General features: G+C 38.4%; 2 protein-coding genes across 2 annotated transcripts in view; both read right to left on the bottom strand.

The window, feature by feature from the left end:
• The window catches only part of rell1 (RELT like 1), a 28,101-nt gene extending 17,023 nt beyond the window's left edge, over positions 1-11,078 (bottom strand). The window contains exons 1-2 of the mRNA XM_046852045.1: positions 10,301-11,078; positions 4,853-5,062 (exon numbers count right to left, since the gene is read on the bottom strand). Coding sequence (XP_046708001.1) covers positions 4,853-5,062; positions 10,301-10,334 — 244 coding nt within the window. The 5' untranslated portion in view covers positions 10,335-11,078. The remainder of the gene's footprint in view (positions 1-4,852; positions 5,063-10,300) is intronic.
• Positions 11,079-12,252: 1,174 nt separating this feature from the next.
• On the bottom strand, positions 12,253-17,515 carry rwdd (RWD domain containing 4). The gene is made up of 8 exons (XM_046852857.1): positions 17,320-17,515; positions 15,768-15,848; positions 14,687-14,796; positions 14,298-14,448; positions 14,102-14,210; positions 13,513-13,562; positions 13,391-13,393; positions 12,253-12,802 (listed from the first exon to the last, which is right to left on the bottom strand). Exons 1-8 carry the CDS (start codon positions 17,341-17,343, stop codon positions 12,770-12,772), a joined length of 561 nt encoding a protein of 186 aa, XP_046708813.1. The 5' UTR covers positions 17,344-17,515; the 3' UTR covers positions 12,253-12,769.
• Positions 17,516-17,925: the final 410 nt, after the last annotated feature.

The following is a 17,925-nucleotide window of genomic DNA, read 5'->3' as shown; positions in this document are numbered from 1 at the left end:
AGTGGAAGATCTTGAGTAGCCTGCTATAGAGCTCTGATCTCAACCCTACTGAACACCTTTGGGATGAATTGGAATGCTGACCGCACCCATAGTCTTCTCACCCTACATCATGACCTGCCTTTACTAAAGCCCTTGTGGCTGATGTTTACAAGCCCTGCCAAAGTCTAGTGGAACATCTTCTCAGAAGACTGGAGGGAATTATAAGAGCAACGCTCAAAAGCTCATATCACACTTATGACCAGGTGTCCGTAAACCTTTGGAAACAGTGAAAGCTGATATGTAAGCATGTTAAGCACATCATAATACTGAGTCTGTACTGGTAAAGACAAGGAGGTTTTGAGTAAAACTGAAGCATCAATGATGCATCTTCATACTTTGCGTTGGCTGCGAGGTGCTTTTCTTTCTACGAAATGTCATTTTATGTTTATTTTTGCAAACATATGTGCATGTACAAATATTTGTTTCATCTAAACGCCACACACAATGCCAGTCATCGTTCTAAAGTGACTTGGCGAAGTGCAAATGCTGCATTTTGTAAGATGTTCTCAGGAAGGAAAGCTTATGTCTTGCAAAGATTTCAAAAAGCTTGTTGTTATGAAACATCACAACCATAACTGAGTCCTTCTCACTCTGCAAGGTGAAAGTCTCCTCATGGTTCCAGTTCAATCGGTTTCTTTTCAATGATTTTTTTAAATATTGGAGCTTAAATTTAAACGCACGTACATTTTCACAGATTTTTTGTGTGAAGCTGGTAACATACATGTGTTTAAAAGAGCTCTGTCTTTTATTTCTATCAAAGGAAAACACAGCACAGTTTAAAGTATTTATTACATCTTTTTACCATATATACAGTGGAAACCACTTATCTCGCCCTCGGTTACCTCGACAACCCTATTAAGTCGACGTTTTTGAAGTGGAACCGGCAAATTCTCGCTTTGTTTTAGCATTTTTTATCGGTTATCTCGGGGCAGCCGCAGAAGAACTCGCGGAAGTGGCGGAAAAATCAAGGCTTACAGCTGCTACAGGTGTTGTACTGTATACTGGTGAATCTCTGCTGTTAGTTAGTGCACATATGCCTTTTGTTGTTAAATGTTATGTGATGAACGGGAGGCGAAAGCCACGCTTGATAGGAGTGCAGCGCGGAACGTGGGATGAGCAGCAAAAGCATAGAATGAACACTGGCAGGATCGTGGGGAATCCGCGATGCGCTTTGGGAAGAAAAGAGCAGCCGTTGAGAGAGTGCCGGTGGGAAGGCACGTACCGGGATACGCATGCGCGATAACAACGACCGCCGTGAACCAACATATACCAACAATAACGGACAGTGAGAGTGTGGAAGTTTAAATAGGAGCTGGTGATGATGATAAACGAGCACCAAATGTGCGCGATTGAAGCCCGGAGCTTCAGGGAAAGCGCTGAGAAAGCACCTGCCGAAGGAGGTGCCGAAGGGGGCGTGGCAGGTGGATTCATGACAGATAAACATGTACTGTATGTATTTTTATAGCATGCCTCCATCAAACAAATCGCGGCAACGCTGTTGTGTAAAAAAAAAAAAACACGTGCATGCACATTCTCATTTATTAACGCACATCATGTACATAAAGAAATTTCAAGCACGTTAATATATTGCCGCCATTTTGATTTTGTTTATCTCGATCATCGGTTATCTCGATGCTTTTTGGCAACCCTCAAGGACATCGACATAACCGGGTTCCACTGTATGTATATTTGAAAAAATGGTAAAAAGATGTAATAAATACTTTAAACTGTGCTGTGTTTCCCTTTGATAGAAATAAAAAGCAGAGCTCTGTTTATAAGAATATATAATTTATTTGCATTCATTTAAATGTTCCTAGATATATAGTTAGATTATTTACTAATATTAACCTATTTCTTCTATTACTTGTATTAAAAAAATAATACTTCTATTATTTTATCATTATTGTGTCACATTCAACACCCAGAATGCACTGCTGCTGTAAACTTTAAAAAATAAATAAATAAATAAAGGATCCTCATCAAACATATCATGAGAATGTCCCATAGTCTTTACTTCAGAAGCCATAGGCAACAATCATCCGCTTGGCAAACCCTCTGAATAATGACGAACTGTCATGTGACTCATCATGGGAACGGAGATCTGATGATGACAAATGGGTCACGTTACTCACCTGTGTACTAGTGCTTACTGGGAGTCTAAACATACACTGGTCAAGACTAATGCAGGGCACAGTCATGATTTTACTCAAAACACACATTTCCAAATATAAAGTAAACAACATTATAGACACTCCACCCACATCCTTCCTACGGAGCCTATGTAAAAAGGAGGGAAAAGGAAGCGATTCTCGTGACTAACCAGTCACACAGGATAGACGAGGTGAACTACTAAACACATTGGAAGAGTTGGCTCAAACCTCTTTATGCCAAGTCATGAAAAACTAGCTGTCAATCGGGCGGACTTTAAAGTCGAGCAGCTTTACGCTAGTCACATGGATCAATCTGGGATAAAGGAAATCCACAAGTGATCCCAGATCAGCTCTAATCTCAATGACTCATCGCACTAATCTTATTAGAACATGAATTGCAAAATACAGGTGTGTAGATCACTCTGTTAAAGATAATAACTACGATCAACACGAGTGTAATGACCTCTATTAATGGCATGAACAAACAAATATATAAATAGAACGCGTTGAAGGGCGTCTGTTGTCTGACGATATGACTATATTAAAGACTATAGAGAGCCAGAAACCTGAAGCAGACTTGCTTGAAAACAATAGGGACATGAAATGGTGACTATACAAAGAAGTCACGTGTTCACTCTCATCATGCGAGCAGCAGTCAAAGCAGATACTCTAGTGGTAACCCCTAACCTGAGCCCTGGATCTAACTTCAAGCCCTTTGACTGTAAATAAGCCCCCCCCTCCATTCCTACATTAATCCAGTCTCTGTTACAGTACTTGTCAATACAAACTTCTTATCACCACATATAAAGCGCTTCATAGGTCAATCCCATTTGACCGCACTAAATCCAGGCATCCCTTCAAATACTGGTCTTCTTCCTCTCTCACCTCATCTCTAGTCTTCCCATCCTTTTGACCCTCTCTATAGTTGGAGATCCTACAGTGGAAAGGATATCGGTGGACCGCAGCTTCAGAGCGCAGTGTCTCAGTACCTCTCAGACTGGGCAAAATTTCTATTAAAACACACAAAGTGTTTACTTTGCAACACACAAAGTGTTTACTTTCCAACACACAGGGTACACAAACACTCTTGCTGTGCCGTGCCATGTGGTTTCGACCAAGGCTTTTAAACACAATAGTCGGATTTATTTGTTCACCTAAACTCCGCTTCATAAATACTACACTTATGTGTAGTATTTTATATAGTATATAGTTATGAGCTATATGAATAGTGAAAATAAATTGTATCTGCAATTTAAAAATGAACGATTATTTAAAGTGAAGCTTAAAGGTTTTATAAAGGCTAGAGTTTGCATGTTTTTGTTGCTGTCTTTCGGTTCGATTGTAGAAACTGACCAATTGTTTGGTTAAAAAAAAAAAAGGGAAGGAAACCATTTTTCTACAAGTAAGAAAAGGAGAAGCGATTGAGCTTCATGCACCAACAGCTCCATGGTGTTTCCCTGCTGGTTCACAAGCTGTTCACCATGTAAATGTGAGAACACTGATTATGATTTTCTGGTGGAAATGGAGGTAGTAGTGGAGACTATATGATATCACGGTGCTATGAAGGACACAAACTATTAAATTGTAAAACGGAAATCACAAGGCAGTGGTGTGTGTAGGTTCAGAATGTTCATTACCTATTTGCTAATTCGGGGTGCCTGCGTAGCCTCATATCTTTTGGCTGAGTAGATGACAAGATATTTTGACTAAATATAGGAAATATATTAAGCTGAACATTTTTTTTTTTATTTACATTTACTATTGTTGTCTTTTTGTAAGGAAACAGAATGTTTTTCTTTTCGTATGGTTAATCAATAGGGCTTTTTTTTTTCTCCTATCTATTCTTAATCTGCTGAAACAAATAGAAAGCAGGCCACACCTTTCCCAATGTCAATATCCAGTTCTGTAGAACAGCTTCTAATCACTGTTTACGGAATGACCATTTAAAATCTCTCCTACTTAGAAATGTTTCATGTTCCCCCAGGAGAGATTCTTGATCGTTCTTTAACCCAGTGGTCCCCAACCCCTGGGGTAACCTTCCCTTTTTAATGGAAATAATGTAAGTTATGTATTCTTTCTGTGCGGCCCGGTCCGTGGGTCAACTGGTACCGGGCGACACAGAAAGAAAACATTATTTACATATTATCTGAATCTAAACAACGTTTTATTTTGGAAAATTACCGGACTCTCTCCGCCACATCTGTCTATGACTCACACTTGATGCATGTCATGATGCTTGGCCTCGGTCACATGTCTTACCTACATCCCCTACCTTCTTAAAGGGGCTGCTCATAATACATTACTGCTAAATTTAAACCCCCAAGCCAGCAAAATAACCAAAATACAACACAGTGGATTCATGTTTATTATATTTAGAAAATACTAGTTTTTATGCCGGTCGTATCATTTTATTTTGTTGTATTTATCCGCCACACCTTAAAGGCCGGTCCGGAAAAATACTGCCCGACATTGAACCGATCCGTGGCGCAAAAAAGTTTGGGGACCACTGCGTTAAACCAAACAAATACTCATGCCTTATATGATGAATGTCCTGAGGTGGATTTTTCTATTAAATGAGTGAACGACCTTCTGATCCATTCAAGGAAATCCCTGTAGTGACACATCTGTTCAAACATGATGAAATCCAACCACCTCCTGCTTACCTCCTTCTTCCAGATGTTTTTCTTCATCTGCTTCAGGTGCATCGGGTTCCTCAGCATCTGTGGTGCAGCGATAGCCCTTCTTTTTTAATATGTGGCAGATCAATACGCCCAGCAAGCCCAGGAGGAAAAAGGCTGGCACAAGGGCGAAGGCTATGTACTCGGGGTGAGTAGAGCTGCCATTCGTATTGTTTCCGTTAACAGATTTGTTACCTGGAGAGAGTGAGAACACAAAAATATGGATTATAACTCTTAAAATAATGTAAATAATGCACATAGTGATGTTATGTAACACTTTACATACAAGATATAGTATGTAGCCAAAGGTTTGTGGACACCAGCCCATCACATATGCATACTCGTATACATTGTACGCTGAGCATTTCAATTCACTGAGACAACGAGTGCATGCCTGTTCAATACCTCCGTCCACAAAGCAAGCTCTGTGAGGTTTGGAGCACTCGTCTTTAACCATATGGGCTTCAACGTGCACATACTTTTGTGACGCTCGGGTGTCCACATACTTTTGGCTGCATGGTGTATATAATGGTGTGTATAAAATTACACCGCAGCACTGTTCCATTCTGGAATCTGTTTGGTCAGATGGTGCGAGATCGTTTTCACCCGTGCAGCCGACAGTCGAACGATAATGATTTGTTATGGAAAACCAAATAACCACAGATATGATGAAACTTTACACAGGCCATGTTTGTTTAACAGATATTCATGTAACAGTCATGACACAGGACAGAGGACTTTGCCTTTTCTGGCTTTATATTTTCTGATTACCATCGAGAGAATGAAAAAGAGAAGCAGGTGATGGAGACGTTTATGTTTATGACTGATACAAGTGAGAGTACAAATCAGATCTATATCTATCTATCTATCTACACACACACACACACCACACACACACACCACACACACACACACACACACACACACACACACACACACACACACACACACACACACACACACACACACACACAGGGTTATTCAAAAAGAATGAACATATATCATGACGCATTGCTTCAGTTCCCAACCGTCGTCATGGAATGAGTCAGTGACCATTTGAAAGCGAAGATACTTGTGACTATTTTTGTATTACTTTTCCTTAATAATATATTGCATAATGAAATTGGTTCATTCTTTTGAATAACCCTGAATTTTGAATAATTTTATATATATATATATATACACACACACACACACACACACACACACACACACACACACACACACTTTTTATCCTTCAGCATTCAATCCACGTAACTGAAATCTATACTATTCAACCTCAGAGCCGAAGTGCACCAATGGTCCTACACTGCCAGGAATGATACAATGGTTGATTTTTGACTAAAGTTGACATTATTTATGCGATCGAGTTTAGCAAACAAACTATAAGAAACATATCAATGTTGCTAACTAATCAGAACCTCGTTTCATTACCCACTACAATACGTATCTAAGCTTTCCAACTGTAGAAACAATAATTTATTATCAATACGAAGCTTGAAATACATGCAAATAAAAACTCCACTATATTAATTGCTCAGTTACTTAAAGACATCGATGACGTACTGAATGACGTCTGCATGCGATGAGGTGTACAGTCGCTGCTTAGTGCATCAAATGCAGGACGCTAACCACATGTGTGTAACCATCTTGAAGGGAAGAGGAAGAAACAGTACCTGCTGTCAAATATACCATTGGGAATGACTGCTACTAAAAAAAAATAATAATAAAAATTATAATAATAATCAGGCTTTTGCCAAAAAATATTTTATATATCTGTAACTATCTATATAAAATGTTAAAATACTATGTATTGTATTGCTCCTAAAGGACAGCTTAATCTGAATTTATTAAGAAATTGAACGAGATCACAATTTTCTTAGGTCAAGTTCCGCTTTCAATATCTAGTTAAAATACAAACTCAATCACTCAGCTCTTTATCTACTTTAATATGTGCTTATAATTACTCAAAATGGCTATTAGAGTGGTCAAATCTTTAATGAAATGCAATGTCAATCTTCAGTCAGTTTAGTTAGATAACCCAGTTAATCCAGAATTAATAGTCAGAGATATACAGATACAGCACACACACACACACACACAAACACAAAATCAATTACTGCATCAGTTGCTCTCACACTCACATTCATGCTGGCATGCGAAAAAAGTGACCGCTGACTATTAATTTCCTTTGCAAATAATCGACGTCCGGGTCGCAATCCGGCAGAAGCAGCGAGCATCGTTTACATTTGGGATATTCTTAAATGTGATGCAAATTATTTATGATCCAAATAATGGTTCTAGACATTTTCTCAGGCACAATTATGGCGGGGGATCTCACGAAACCTGCTAGTTTATTTTTTTATTGCATCACAGTATAACTGCAATTGGGCTCCAATAGAATCTCAGCATAGAACTGAAGTGACTGCAGACTCGAGAACACTGGAGACAAACTACCAGTGCGATCAGGAACTCCTGTATTACAGTCTTTCCTTATGCATAAGTGGTGATTCATTTTAAGGCTCAAGAGATGGACACAATGAATGCGAGTCTGATTGGTCAGAATGTGGTCGCATGCTACATTCCCATAACAATCTAGTCAGTCAGATGAACACGCCAACAATAAGCGTTTTGTTATGCGATGTCTGCCACTGCAGCGGCACGACACGCATATGTGAACAAGAGCGTGCGTTTGCGAATGCTTCTGCATATAAATACCTCCGAAAGGGCTTTAACGACTGTCTATGCGTACTCGTCTCCGTGTACGAAGAGAATGCCTGCCCAAGAAACATGGCTTTAATAATTAGGAGCTCTACAGAATGCAACTTCTCAGAGACTTCCCCTCTGAGCTGTGACCTTTAACTACGCAGCCAGAGATACCAAGAAACACAAATCAATCTGTGGTCTTAGAAACACTTAACCGAGAAGAAGAAAAGCAGCCCACACACTAAAATCACACTAGAAATCGAGTAAGAACTCTAGACTTTTTAGGAATTTAGTTTCCCATAAAGCTGAATAATTTCAAGCACAGATACAGTTTTCAGCTTCTTGAATTAAACATTAGTGCACAGCCCTAGGTTTGATATACGAACCAAACCAGGGCGGCCATATTCTGCTTAGTCAGCAAAGAAAACGGTGTCCCCTCTCTTCACCTTGTGAAAAGTCATCGGTGTAAATAATGAAAAAGTCAGCGGTTTAGCCACGCTGTCTTGTCAGCAGCCGAACATAAAGACGTCAGTAGAAAACCCGAATTTAGACCTTACATGATATGAAAAAGCTTCCATGGGGAGGCCCGTTTAGGGCAAGTATCAGCCTCTTCTTTCTATTCTGGCAGGATCAGGTTGCCTACTTAATACAGTGCAGTATTATATTAAAGCACTTCTATGTCTGGAAAATAAATGAATCATTTCTAGATTCATGTGCAAAGTGTACTGTGACCTTGAAAAGACGGGGCAGCATGTGGACATTATTGTGGAGTTTTAGAAGAAAATCTCGATGTACATAAAAAAAATAGTATAGATCATTATAAAAATGAGTTGTATTGGTTATAAGTACAAATTTTAAAACATTCATAATATTACTGTCCTGCTACAATTACTGTGGGATTGATAAAATGATCCATCGAACCTTGCGTGTGTATATTTTATATTGTATATTTGTATATTTTATATTGTAATATTGTATATTGTATTTATTATAATCCCACAAAATCATATATAGTTGAATATTTTCAATAAAAAAATTTTAAAAATCCAAACTTTGAGTTCAGTTAAGGTAGAGGTGAATATGGGAGAGAAAAAAAAGAAGAAAAAAAAAAAAAAACGTTAAAAATAAATAAATAAAGTAAAAGTTAAGCTTTGCTGTCATTCTGAATTACCATTACAAATGAATGATTTTTCTAAAATTAGTTTTTACAAAATTTGAACAAACTCACTGAATTTAGATGCCTGTATTTGATTTCACGTGAAGTGTATACAAAGATACACAATATGATATGTCTATAATCTATTACAATTACATATTGCTGTATATGCAATATAATAAAAGGAAATGAGATTTCTTTTCCGCACTATATAAGACGACTTTATATTGTTCTCCATCACATGATCGTTCGGCTTCGGTTCAAATGCTGATTTCAAGTCGTATACCGCAAATTAAAAATAATAATATTCCGTATTTAAATTGCTGATGGCATGAAAAGCACAATTGCAGTACTGGATGTTCTACTTTACACTCGTAACTAAACAGAAATTTGACTGCTCCTTGTTGAAATCTTGTATGTTTTGAATGTGTCTTTTAGCTGTGAAGGTGCTGAACCTTTAACCTGTTTTCAGAGATATGTTTTAAAAGCATCGGTGTTCCTTAAGATCTACTTATGTACAGGTTCACTGTATTCAATTTTGCAGACAAAAGATGCATAGTACAGGCACAACAGATGTACTCTGTGAATGAACCTCTGTGACAAAAAAGCTAGTACACTTTGTTTTTTTATTTATAATTGATGACTTTAGACATTTACGACATTTGGCAGACGCCCTTACAACTGAACAGGGGAGGGTTAAGCGCCTTTGTCAAGAGGGCCAGCGGTGATGGGATTTACCTTTTGATCCAAACTCCAATGCCTCAACCACTGAGATACCAGTGCTACCATTCTCAAGGTGAGTTGTGTGAGATGGATCTCAAGGGAAATGTAGATCTAATAGCCTGGTCCCTCGGAAAATAAAAGGTGTTCATTCTCAACCCAAATGGGAACGAGTCCAAATAACTGCAATTTCCAGGTGCAATTTTAATCAAATCAGGAGCTGCGGCAGATGCATGGAGATGAGCGGAAAGTGCACGAGTACAACAATAAAACAGAGTGAATAAGGACACAGTTGCTCGATTATACGTGGAATTAAACGTGGCAAACGTTAAGTGGGTTCTTGGAAATCTTTGCCCCTGAATGGGCTCCCTGCTTACAACTATCCAAGTTTTATGGGTATTTATTGTCATTTGGAGTGTATGGATCGAATGTGCACAGCTTGAATACTTGTTAGTGCCAAAATATTACTGTCAAGTTAGTTTGATTATTGGTGTGAATAAAGTGGTCTATTCATCCATATGTATGTCTACACATCAACCTACCTCCCTGTCTGTCTGTCTGTCTATCTATCTATCTATCTATCTAAAGCAACCTTGTGTGTGTGTGTGTGTGTGTGTGTGTGTGTGTGTATCCTTGCAGTTAAAATGAGAAAGTTAACCCCTGTTACACCTCAAAACTTCAGCCACCAACATCAGTTCTACCTCACACACACACACACACACACACACACACACACACACACACTTGTGTGTAGTTGACTGCAGATTTCTAATAGCACACAGGAGACAAGCTCGATCTGATCTCAGTCTCCAAAACACAGCAGATGAAGGGAAGCATGAAACATCTCTTACTTGTGTCAATGTTGTCCTTTCGAGAATCCGCCATGGGGTCTGAGAGAAGTCACACTGCTGTGTCCAGGCTCAGGGTAGAGGAGATGTTTCACACGGGACGAGATTTACCTGCTAGCTCAACTCGAAGATCGCAGTTTGCTGGTGTTTCCTCATTCTTCTGGAGTCAGGGCTGATGTTTTAGGAACTTGAATACGTTGAATACGTCACAGCTGTGTAACGTGAAGCTGTGTGTGAGAGAGTGTGTGTGTGTGTGTGTGTGTGTGTGTGTGTGTGTGTGTGTGAGAGTCTAAAACACGATCAGAACTAGAACTTCACGAGATTACAAGTGTTGTATTGAACATAAAAAGAAACCTTCACTACGGATAATTAGGATTCGAGTTTAGACTGTATATAAAACCCCCGAGCTAAAAGAGAAAGGCGCTTTCCTCCTCACGCTGTTTCCTGCCGGGCTTATAGGCGTGCGAGTGAGGGCTCGGGTGGATCATGGGTAATGTGGTACAACTTCAAATAACGTGTTAGGGAAAGTGTTTTTCTCAAATATATCAGATACCACACGCTATCAGTAAAATAGACGGTTCTCGATGATAGAAAATGCGTAGATCGATTTATAAATATATTCAAATTGCAAACGTCTTTTATGCCCCGCCTCTTTTCCTACGTAATCAAGCTGCGACAGGGCGCCACACACGCGTCTCTTATGTCGTGCTGTGGCATTGCACCACTGTAATATCCAACGTCATGATTGTTTACGACACCCAAGTTTTTGAGTCGTGTATGAATTTTTTGCAATAAAAATGATTATATAAATTACTGAATATTTGCAATGCGGGACACTTAAGTGCAGAGATCATTTATGAGGGTGATGATGCGTCATCTTATCAGAAGGCAGAATTGACGTATTTTACATAATCATTCCTGGTCGTGTTTGTTATTCTAAGTCTAACCCAGGATCTCTCTCTCTCTCTCTCTCTCAAACACACTTTGGATCCAAGGCCATGCCCAGAAACATTATCATGATCATAATGATCAACTTGGGGCAATTTTATTTATCCAAGTTCAACCACTGACATGTTTGTAGAACATGGGAGGAACCAGAATAACCTGATGAAAACCCACGTTTATGTTGCATGTCTACCAGAACCAGTCTGACTATTCTCTACTGACCTGTAACAAACATTAGGTTGTTAGTATACAAACTGCTGCTCATTATATGAGACTTCTATGCATTGACACTTAGCTTTACATTTCTGTCTTTATCCAGAGCAAAGGTAGTGCTGGGACTTGAATTCACAATGTTCCGATCAGAACTCCAAAGTCTTAAATACTGAGATACAACTTCCCATTAATCTGGGATTCCCTTAAATATATTAATAAAAAATATATATTAAAAACCACAGATCCAATGTTTCTGAAATTCTCAAACCAGCCCACCTGGCAGCAACATCTATTCCAGAATCAACAATACAGGCATCACGTTTTATCCCCATTATGATGTTTGATGTGAACATTAACGATAGTACTTGACCCATAGCTACAGGATCAAATGCATTGAGATACTGACACGTGATTAGATTATTGCAATGAAGGGGTTAGAAACAGCTGCACGAGGCAAGTTGAACTAATTGTATAGACACACATTTCTGCTATGAATAACACATTTGCTCATCCCATGGGTGTTCAAAATGTGTAAAGTGCATGGAGCGTGCAAACCCCTAGAATACTAAGCAATGCTACAAAATGTTGGTTTACTTAAAACAGTGCAGGATACGTTAAAGCTCTCACACTAAATCTAAACACTGACATTTTAACACTTTCTTTTTTATATAGACAGTGTGTGATTGAGAGAGAGAAAAAGAGAGGACACACTAATAAGCAAAATCAAAATATAATACCTTGCATTTTAATAAAACACAAACCTTTTTGTTGTTTATATAACAATAAATACAAACACATTAATCCTTCAATAAGATTTATATATTGTGTCAAAGATATGCACAATAAATGACCAAAAGAAGGGAAAAAAGGCTAAAAACTTGTACAAATACAAACTCAGATCAAATCACAATGCTCCATAAACTGTCAATGTTTCCGTTTTGTACACACAGTGTTCAATACAAATTGATCGGATGTTGTTTAATTTGTCAATAAAGCCCTGTAATGTAGAGACACAGGAGCCGAATCCGCTCTCAGAACACCTGTTGAGACACTCTGTTGTGTTTGTCCTTACAGCACCTGCTCATCATTACGGCCACTTTTTGTGAATCGACAAGGAGGAATTACATTGGCAGAGAATATTTTTATGTACTGTAATGTCCCAACAAACATCACCAGTTTATCCAAATCATGGCTCATTTCAATTTTCTATTAAAAAAAAAAAACCCACTCATTGAAGTCATGACTTTCCTTCTCACTCCCATCCATCAGTCCATCTGGTTTTCCTTCAATGCATGAGGTTCTTCAGCAGATTCTTTAGCCGTCCTCTTTTCCTCCTGTTTTGCTCAGCTGCCATAGAGATTAGTCATTAGGCATGTGGGATGGTTAACTCAGGTGTGAAAACATGAAACATTACATACACTGTGTACAATGGCTTGTGGACACCCGACAATTATATTTATATGTGCTTTACAAAATCCAGTTGCACATTTAGTCCCCATTCGCTATTACATTAGCCTCCATTCTTCTGGGAAGATGTTCCACTAGATACTGGGAAGTTGGGCTCGTTCAGCCATAAGGGCTTTAGCAAAGTCAGGTACTGATGTAGGGTAAGGATGCTTAGGGTGCAGTCAGTGTTTAAATTTTTCCTCACAGGTGTTCATTAGGGTTGAGGTCAGAAGTCTATAGGATTCCACTCCATCCAATGCAAACCCACTCCTATTGTGCACAGGGTCAGCATTGTCATGCTGAAACAGGTTTGGGTCTCCTAGTTCAAGTAAATGGGAAATTTGAATACTGTCACACCCAGAGACATTCTGTAGAATTGGGTCTAAAACTCTGTGTTATAAAATAGCTGGAGAAGTCGAGTGTCCCAATACCTTTTTATCCAAATAGTGTAATATGCTTCCAAAAAAATAGAATGTAAAACATACTCACATGCTGTATGAAAAAAGGAAGACACCCGCAGGATATACACAGAAAAAAACAACACATCAGCATGTTAGTGTTTAATACAAAACCTAATCTCTCACAATATTCGTTTATTGTGTTTAAATTACCTTGATAACATCGACCCAGTTCCAACCTCTGGGCAGTTCACCTTTGTTATCTGTTAAAACATGAAATCATTTGAAATACATGTCTTCCACGGGGTGCAACGTAAGAAATACAGTAATGCTCAAATGTTTGTGAACCCCTTAAGGTGCTCACTCACCTGACTCGAAATTCACCTAAAGGGTCGCAGTTTTGGCATTCGAAGATATTTAATATTGGAATCTTACGCATAATATTTTTGTCTCATTTGTTAAGCGGAGCTGTTTTTATCGACACGAACATCTGAGGTTCACTTTAGTTCATATTTAGATATACTCAGATATACTGAACGTTCTAGACCAGGGGTGTAATCCAATCTTTTCCAGAAAGAGCCGGTGTGGGTGCAGGTTTTCATTCCAACCAATCAAGGGCCCGACCTGATAGTCATTGGAAAATGAAAATTATCAGATTTAAACATGTAGAATTAGGTGTGGATTTGCACTTTGTGGAAAAAAGATTGGACACCACTCTGCTGGAGGGTTCACAAACTTTCAAGCATCAGCAAAAAATATTTAAATGTGAATTGTCCGTCACTCAGGAAGTTTAAAGGCTTACCTGTTCTTCCTATCATTTTTCTTTTCTGTGCCTTTGTGAGCTGTTCTTTTTTCTCCTTTTTCTTATTGACAGAGACGGGACTGTTTGTGTCGCTGTTAGAAATCAGGGTCTAAACGAAACGATTAAGGAAATCGATGTTTGTTTGAACATGATAATCATTAACTCTCAATGCTGGGGGTTTGACAGTTGCACTGACCACAGCAGACACTACAGGCTGGTGATTCTCCATCAGCATCTCCTGGTTCTCTTTGGCCCACTCAAACAGAGTGTACATCATGACACTGCCCAGGTTCGCCTCCACCTGCTCGTGCAGCTTGGAGATTATTAACTGCTTGGTCTCTGGAGAGCTACAGTTTAACAAAGAGCATGTGTAAAACGAACAGTTTGAGGTTGAGAAATAAACAGAAACCTAACAGCCTCTATTCAAAAAGCTTTTCATCGTTTGCATTATGCCTTTGGGCTTCGTGACAATTTAATGGAAAAACAATTGTTTTCTAAAGTGCCTACAGACAGAGTGCGAGTTTCCCACGTTTCACATCGGTACAACAAAAGATGATTTTAATTGAACTTGGTGTGCCAACTTACATTCTGTTGTTAAAAAAGGCATCTAAGGATATATGTGGGGCAGTTTCAGGATATGTCTCTGGCCACGAGACATCCAGCAGAAAAGATTTGGACTCGTCAAGATCTCCAACCTGCACAAAAAACACAGGAAACAACATACTGATGAATTCTTGATTTGGAATGCTCAGAGAGTTTTGATCGTTTTTCTTAGAAAAGATCAGATCAGATTAGAAAATAGTTTCCATTGAAAGAGAAAAAAGAAGATACCAGTTACATCACATGGTTCAAACTAGAGGTCGGCCAATAGTGGATTTTACCGATACTGATAGCTAGGTTGGATTGTACTCGCCGATAACCGATTAATCAATAGCTTTTAAAATCAATACTAGTTTTAAAAAAAAAAAAAACATAACTCTCGATGTAAAATTTTACTGAACTTAATTACAAAAAAAATTAAAAACCAGTACTGAATCATTTTATTGTGCTAAATGAAATAAATGAATATATTTATACATATAACTATATAATTAATAAATATAATGCAGTCTCGCATATAAAAACAAACAGCTTGTGGCGTTAGTGATTCGCCTCTAGAGGCCGCTCTTGTAAGGAAAAACTATCGGTATGGATTTTTGCTGATAGTTCTAGCAATCCTCTTTCGGTGCCAAATCATGGGCAAAACTGATGAATCTGTCGACACGTATTTCAAACGTATTCTGCAGAAGCTCCAATAAAACTTTTCTTATATTAAATAAAAAGTGTAATTGTAGGAAAATTGTCCAAGAGGGTAAAACAGTGCAGGAACTTCATCGCAGGAGAGAAATCCACATCATGTCAGATTGCATCATGAATTCCCAACTGTTTTCCCCAATTACTCTCCTATAAATAGCATGGCTCTGTTGTTTTCTATGGAAAACTTCCAACACAATGCAGATCAAACACATTTACTGAGTGTAGAAGAAGAGACAGCAGTTGTTTACAGTTTTTAATTGGCTACTGAATCATCTTGTACAGATTTCTCAAAAAGAGATGATGACTAAACAACCCCCTGTTTTACACAGTAACACTATCATTAGTAACAATATAGGGTTTTACAAGTTACCCTGAACTGGAAGGAGACAGGACTTAGTTCTTTGAAGCAATCGTCCCCTTCATAGATTGAGCGCAGAGCTTCCAACTCCATCTGCGAGAAAATACACATATTTCCAAAAACACTCTTAAACATCAATTTATCATATTCATTTAAATGTTTCTGGAACTCCTGAAAACAAAATGATTTAAGTCATTGTAATTAGATGCAAATACTCGATTAACGATTAGGCGTGATTCCTGATTGTTTGGAACAACAGCCTACAGTCCTGTAGATAAGCCTGGACATCACTGATACAAAAGACCCCCAGTGTTTCCTCTCGGTCTGACAGAACATTTGATCGCATCTAATTTCTCCGCACATCAATAACAATGATTTCGCAAACTTCTTTAGAAAGGAATTTAACACCATCAGAGCTGAAATGTCCTTTTTACCGAAATGCACCAAAACTCAAGGAAGTCTCTGGGAGTTCTGTTCTGACCGATCTCTCGAACATTATTTTATTATCTGAGAGAATTCATTCGACGGCATTCGTCTTTTCTGCACAGTAACAAAAGTGATGTTATTCTAGAAGCGTCATCATGCCACAGATTGTACATATGTTTCTGTTTTGCTTGTGCCAGACTGTGATTCAGCATCTGTCACAATTTCCCATGATTATTTTAATAGACGAGCTTTAAAGCATGACTTTGGTTAGACAGGCAAGTTCTTCTCTTGGTTTAAACCAACTGCTACTAGTATGCTTAGATAGATAGATAGATAGATAGATAGATAGATAGATAGATAGATAGATAGATAGATAGATAGATAGATAGAAAGAACTTTGTCATTGCATAGTACAGGTACACAGCAACGAAATGAAAAGTATTTAGAAACTAATAAGTGCAAATGGAGTTCCATAAAAGAAAGAGGGGAGGAAGTGAGAGAGAGAGAAACACTATGGCACAGTGGGATTGTTCACATATCACAGCTTGTGAGGAAGCTGGGGTCAGCTGTGATACAGTGCCCCTGGAGCACAAAGGGGTAAGGGCCTTACTCAGGGGCCCCACCAGTGGCAGTACTTGGCTATACTAGGGCATGAACCCATGACCTTCTGATCAGTAACCCAGAGCTTTAACCACTAAGCTACCACCTCTGTCAAAAATCTTCCATTTATAATCAGCTGTGTGTGTGTGTGTGTGTGTGTGTGTGTGTGTGTGTGTGTGTGTGTGCAACTGGCTTTATTTCTACACTGACAACATTTAATAAGCTATATTCATCACTCGAACAGCACATAATAGTGTATGGAAATGTCCTCCATCCAAATTATGAAGAAAATATAGACACAACTACTGCTGCTGCTACTAATAATAACAATAATAATAAAGCTAGATGGGTAATCAAATTTAACTTAAAATGCTTCCCAACCAATTAACGCAAGGGTTCATGTAAACATATTGCTAAAGTAGGCAACAGGCTAGAAAACAAAACAAACAACTCTAGAGGAGAGGAAGATCTGGAGGCCTGCACCCCCTTTACTAGCTTGCCTTCGCCTGTTAGCAACAATGCTACCCCTCTCGCTTACCTCCTGCTCTTCGTTGGAAGTCATGTTTTTATTTATCACTCGTCTTAGTCTAAACTATTAAATACAATGTATTAACTTGATAATCTATCATCACAACAGTTATTATACAACAAGACTGAACAACTCATGCTGTACGCCTGTGTAATGAATTTCCTAGCACCAGTCCGGCCGCAGAACCACAGAGTAAGAGCTCATTACGAAGCAGCGGCAGTAACAGAGACTCATTACTGCCCCCTGTCGGCATGGAAAACAATCACAAATACGTGTAATTCAGGAGTTACAACGATTTTTTTAAACAATCAATTAATCGGACAATTACCATTTCTCGATTAATAGGATTATTATATATTTTTGGGGATATTTTGCTTATTTTAACCATATAAAACGCTAATTCAGGGTATTTATGTTTAAAATGTTACTTTAAAAAATGCAAAAAAAACCTGTTTTACCATCTTTATTTATGTTTATTTTTTCAATTTTAAGCTAATAGTGGCTGAGAAGTGCATGGGGGATTTCCCCTTTAAACAAATTCACTCATGCTGGGTTGTTTCTTTTGTAAAAAAAATAAAAATAAAAAATAATCCAGCATTTGAGCACGAAAGGTAT

Source organism: Silurus meridionalis, chromosome 6 (genome assembly GCF_014805685.1).
Source record: "Silurus meridionalis isolate SWU-2019-XX chromosome 6, ASM1480568v1, whole genome shotgun sequence".
Taxonomy (NCBI): domain Eukaryota; kingdom Metazoa; phylum Chordata; class Actinopteri; order Siluriformes; family Siluridae; genus Silurus; species Silurus meridionalis.
The sequence above is the reverse complement of the archived record's forward strand: the minus strand, read 5'-3'. Positions and strand labels throughout refer to the sequence as shown.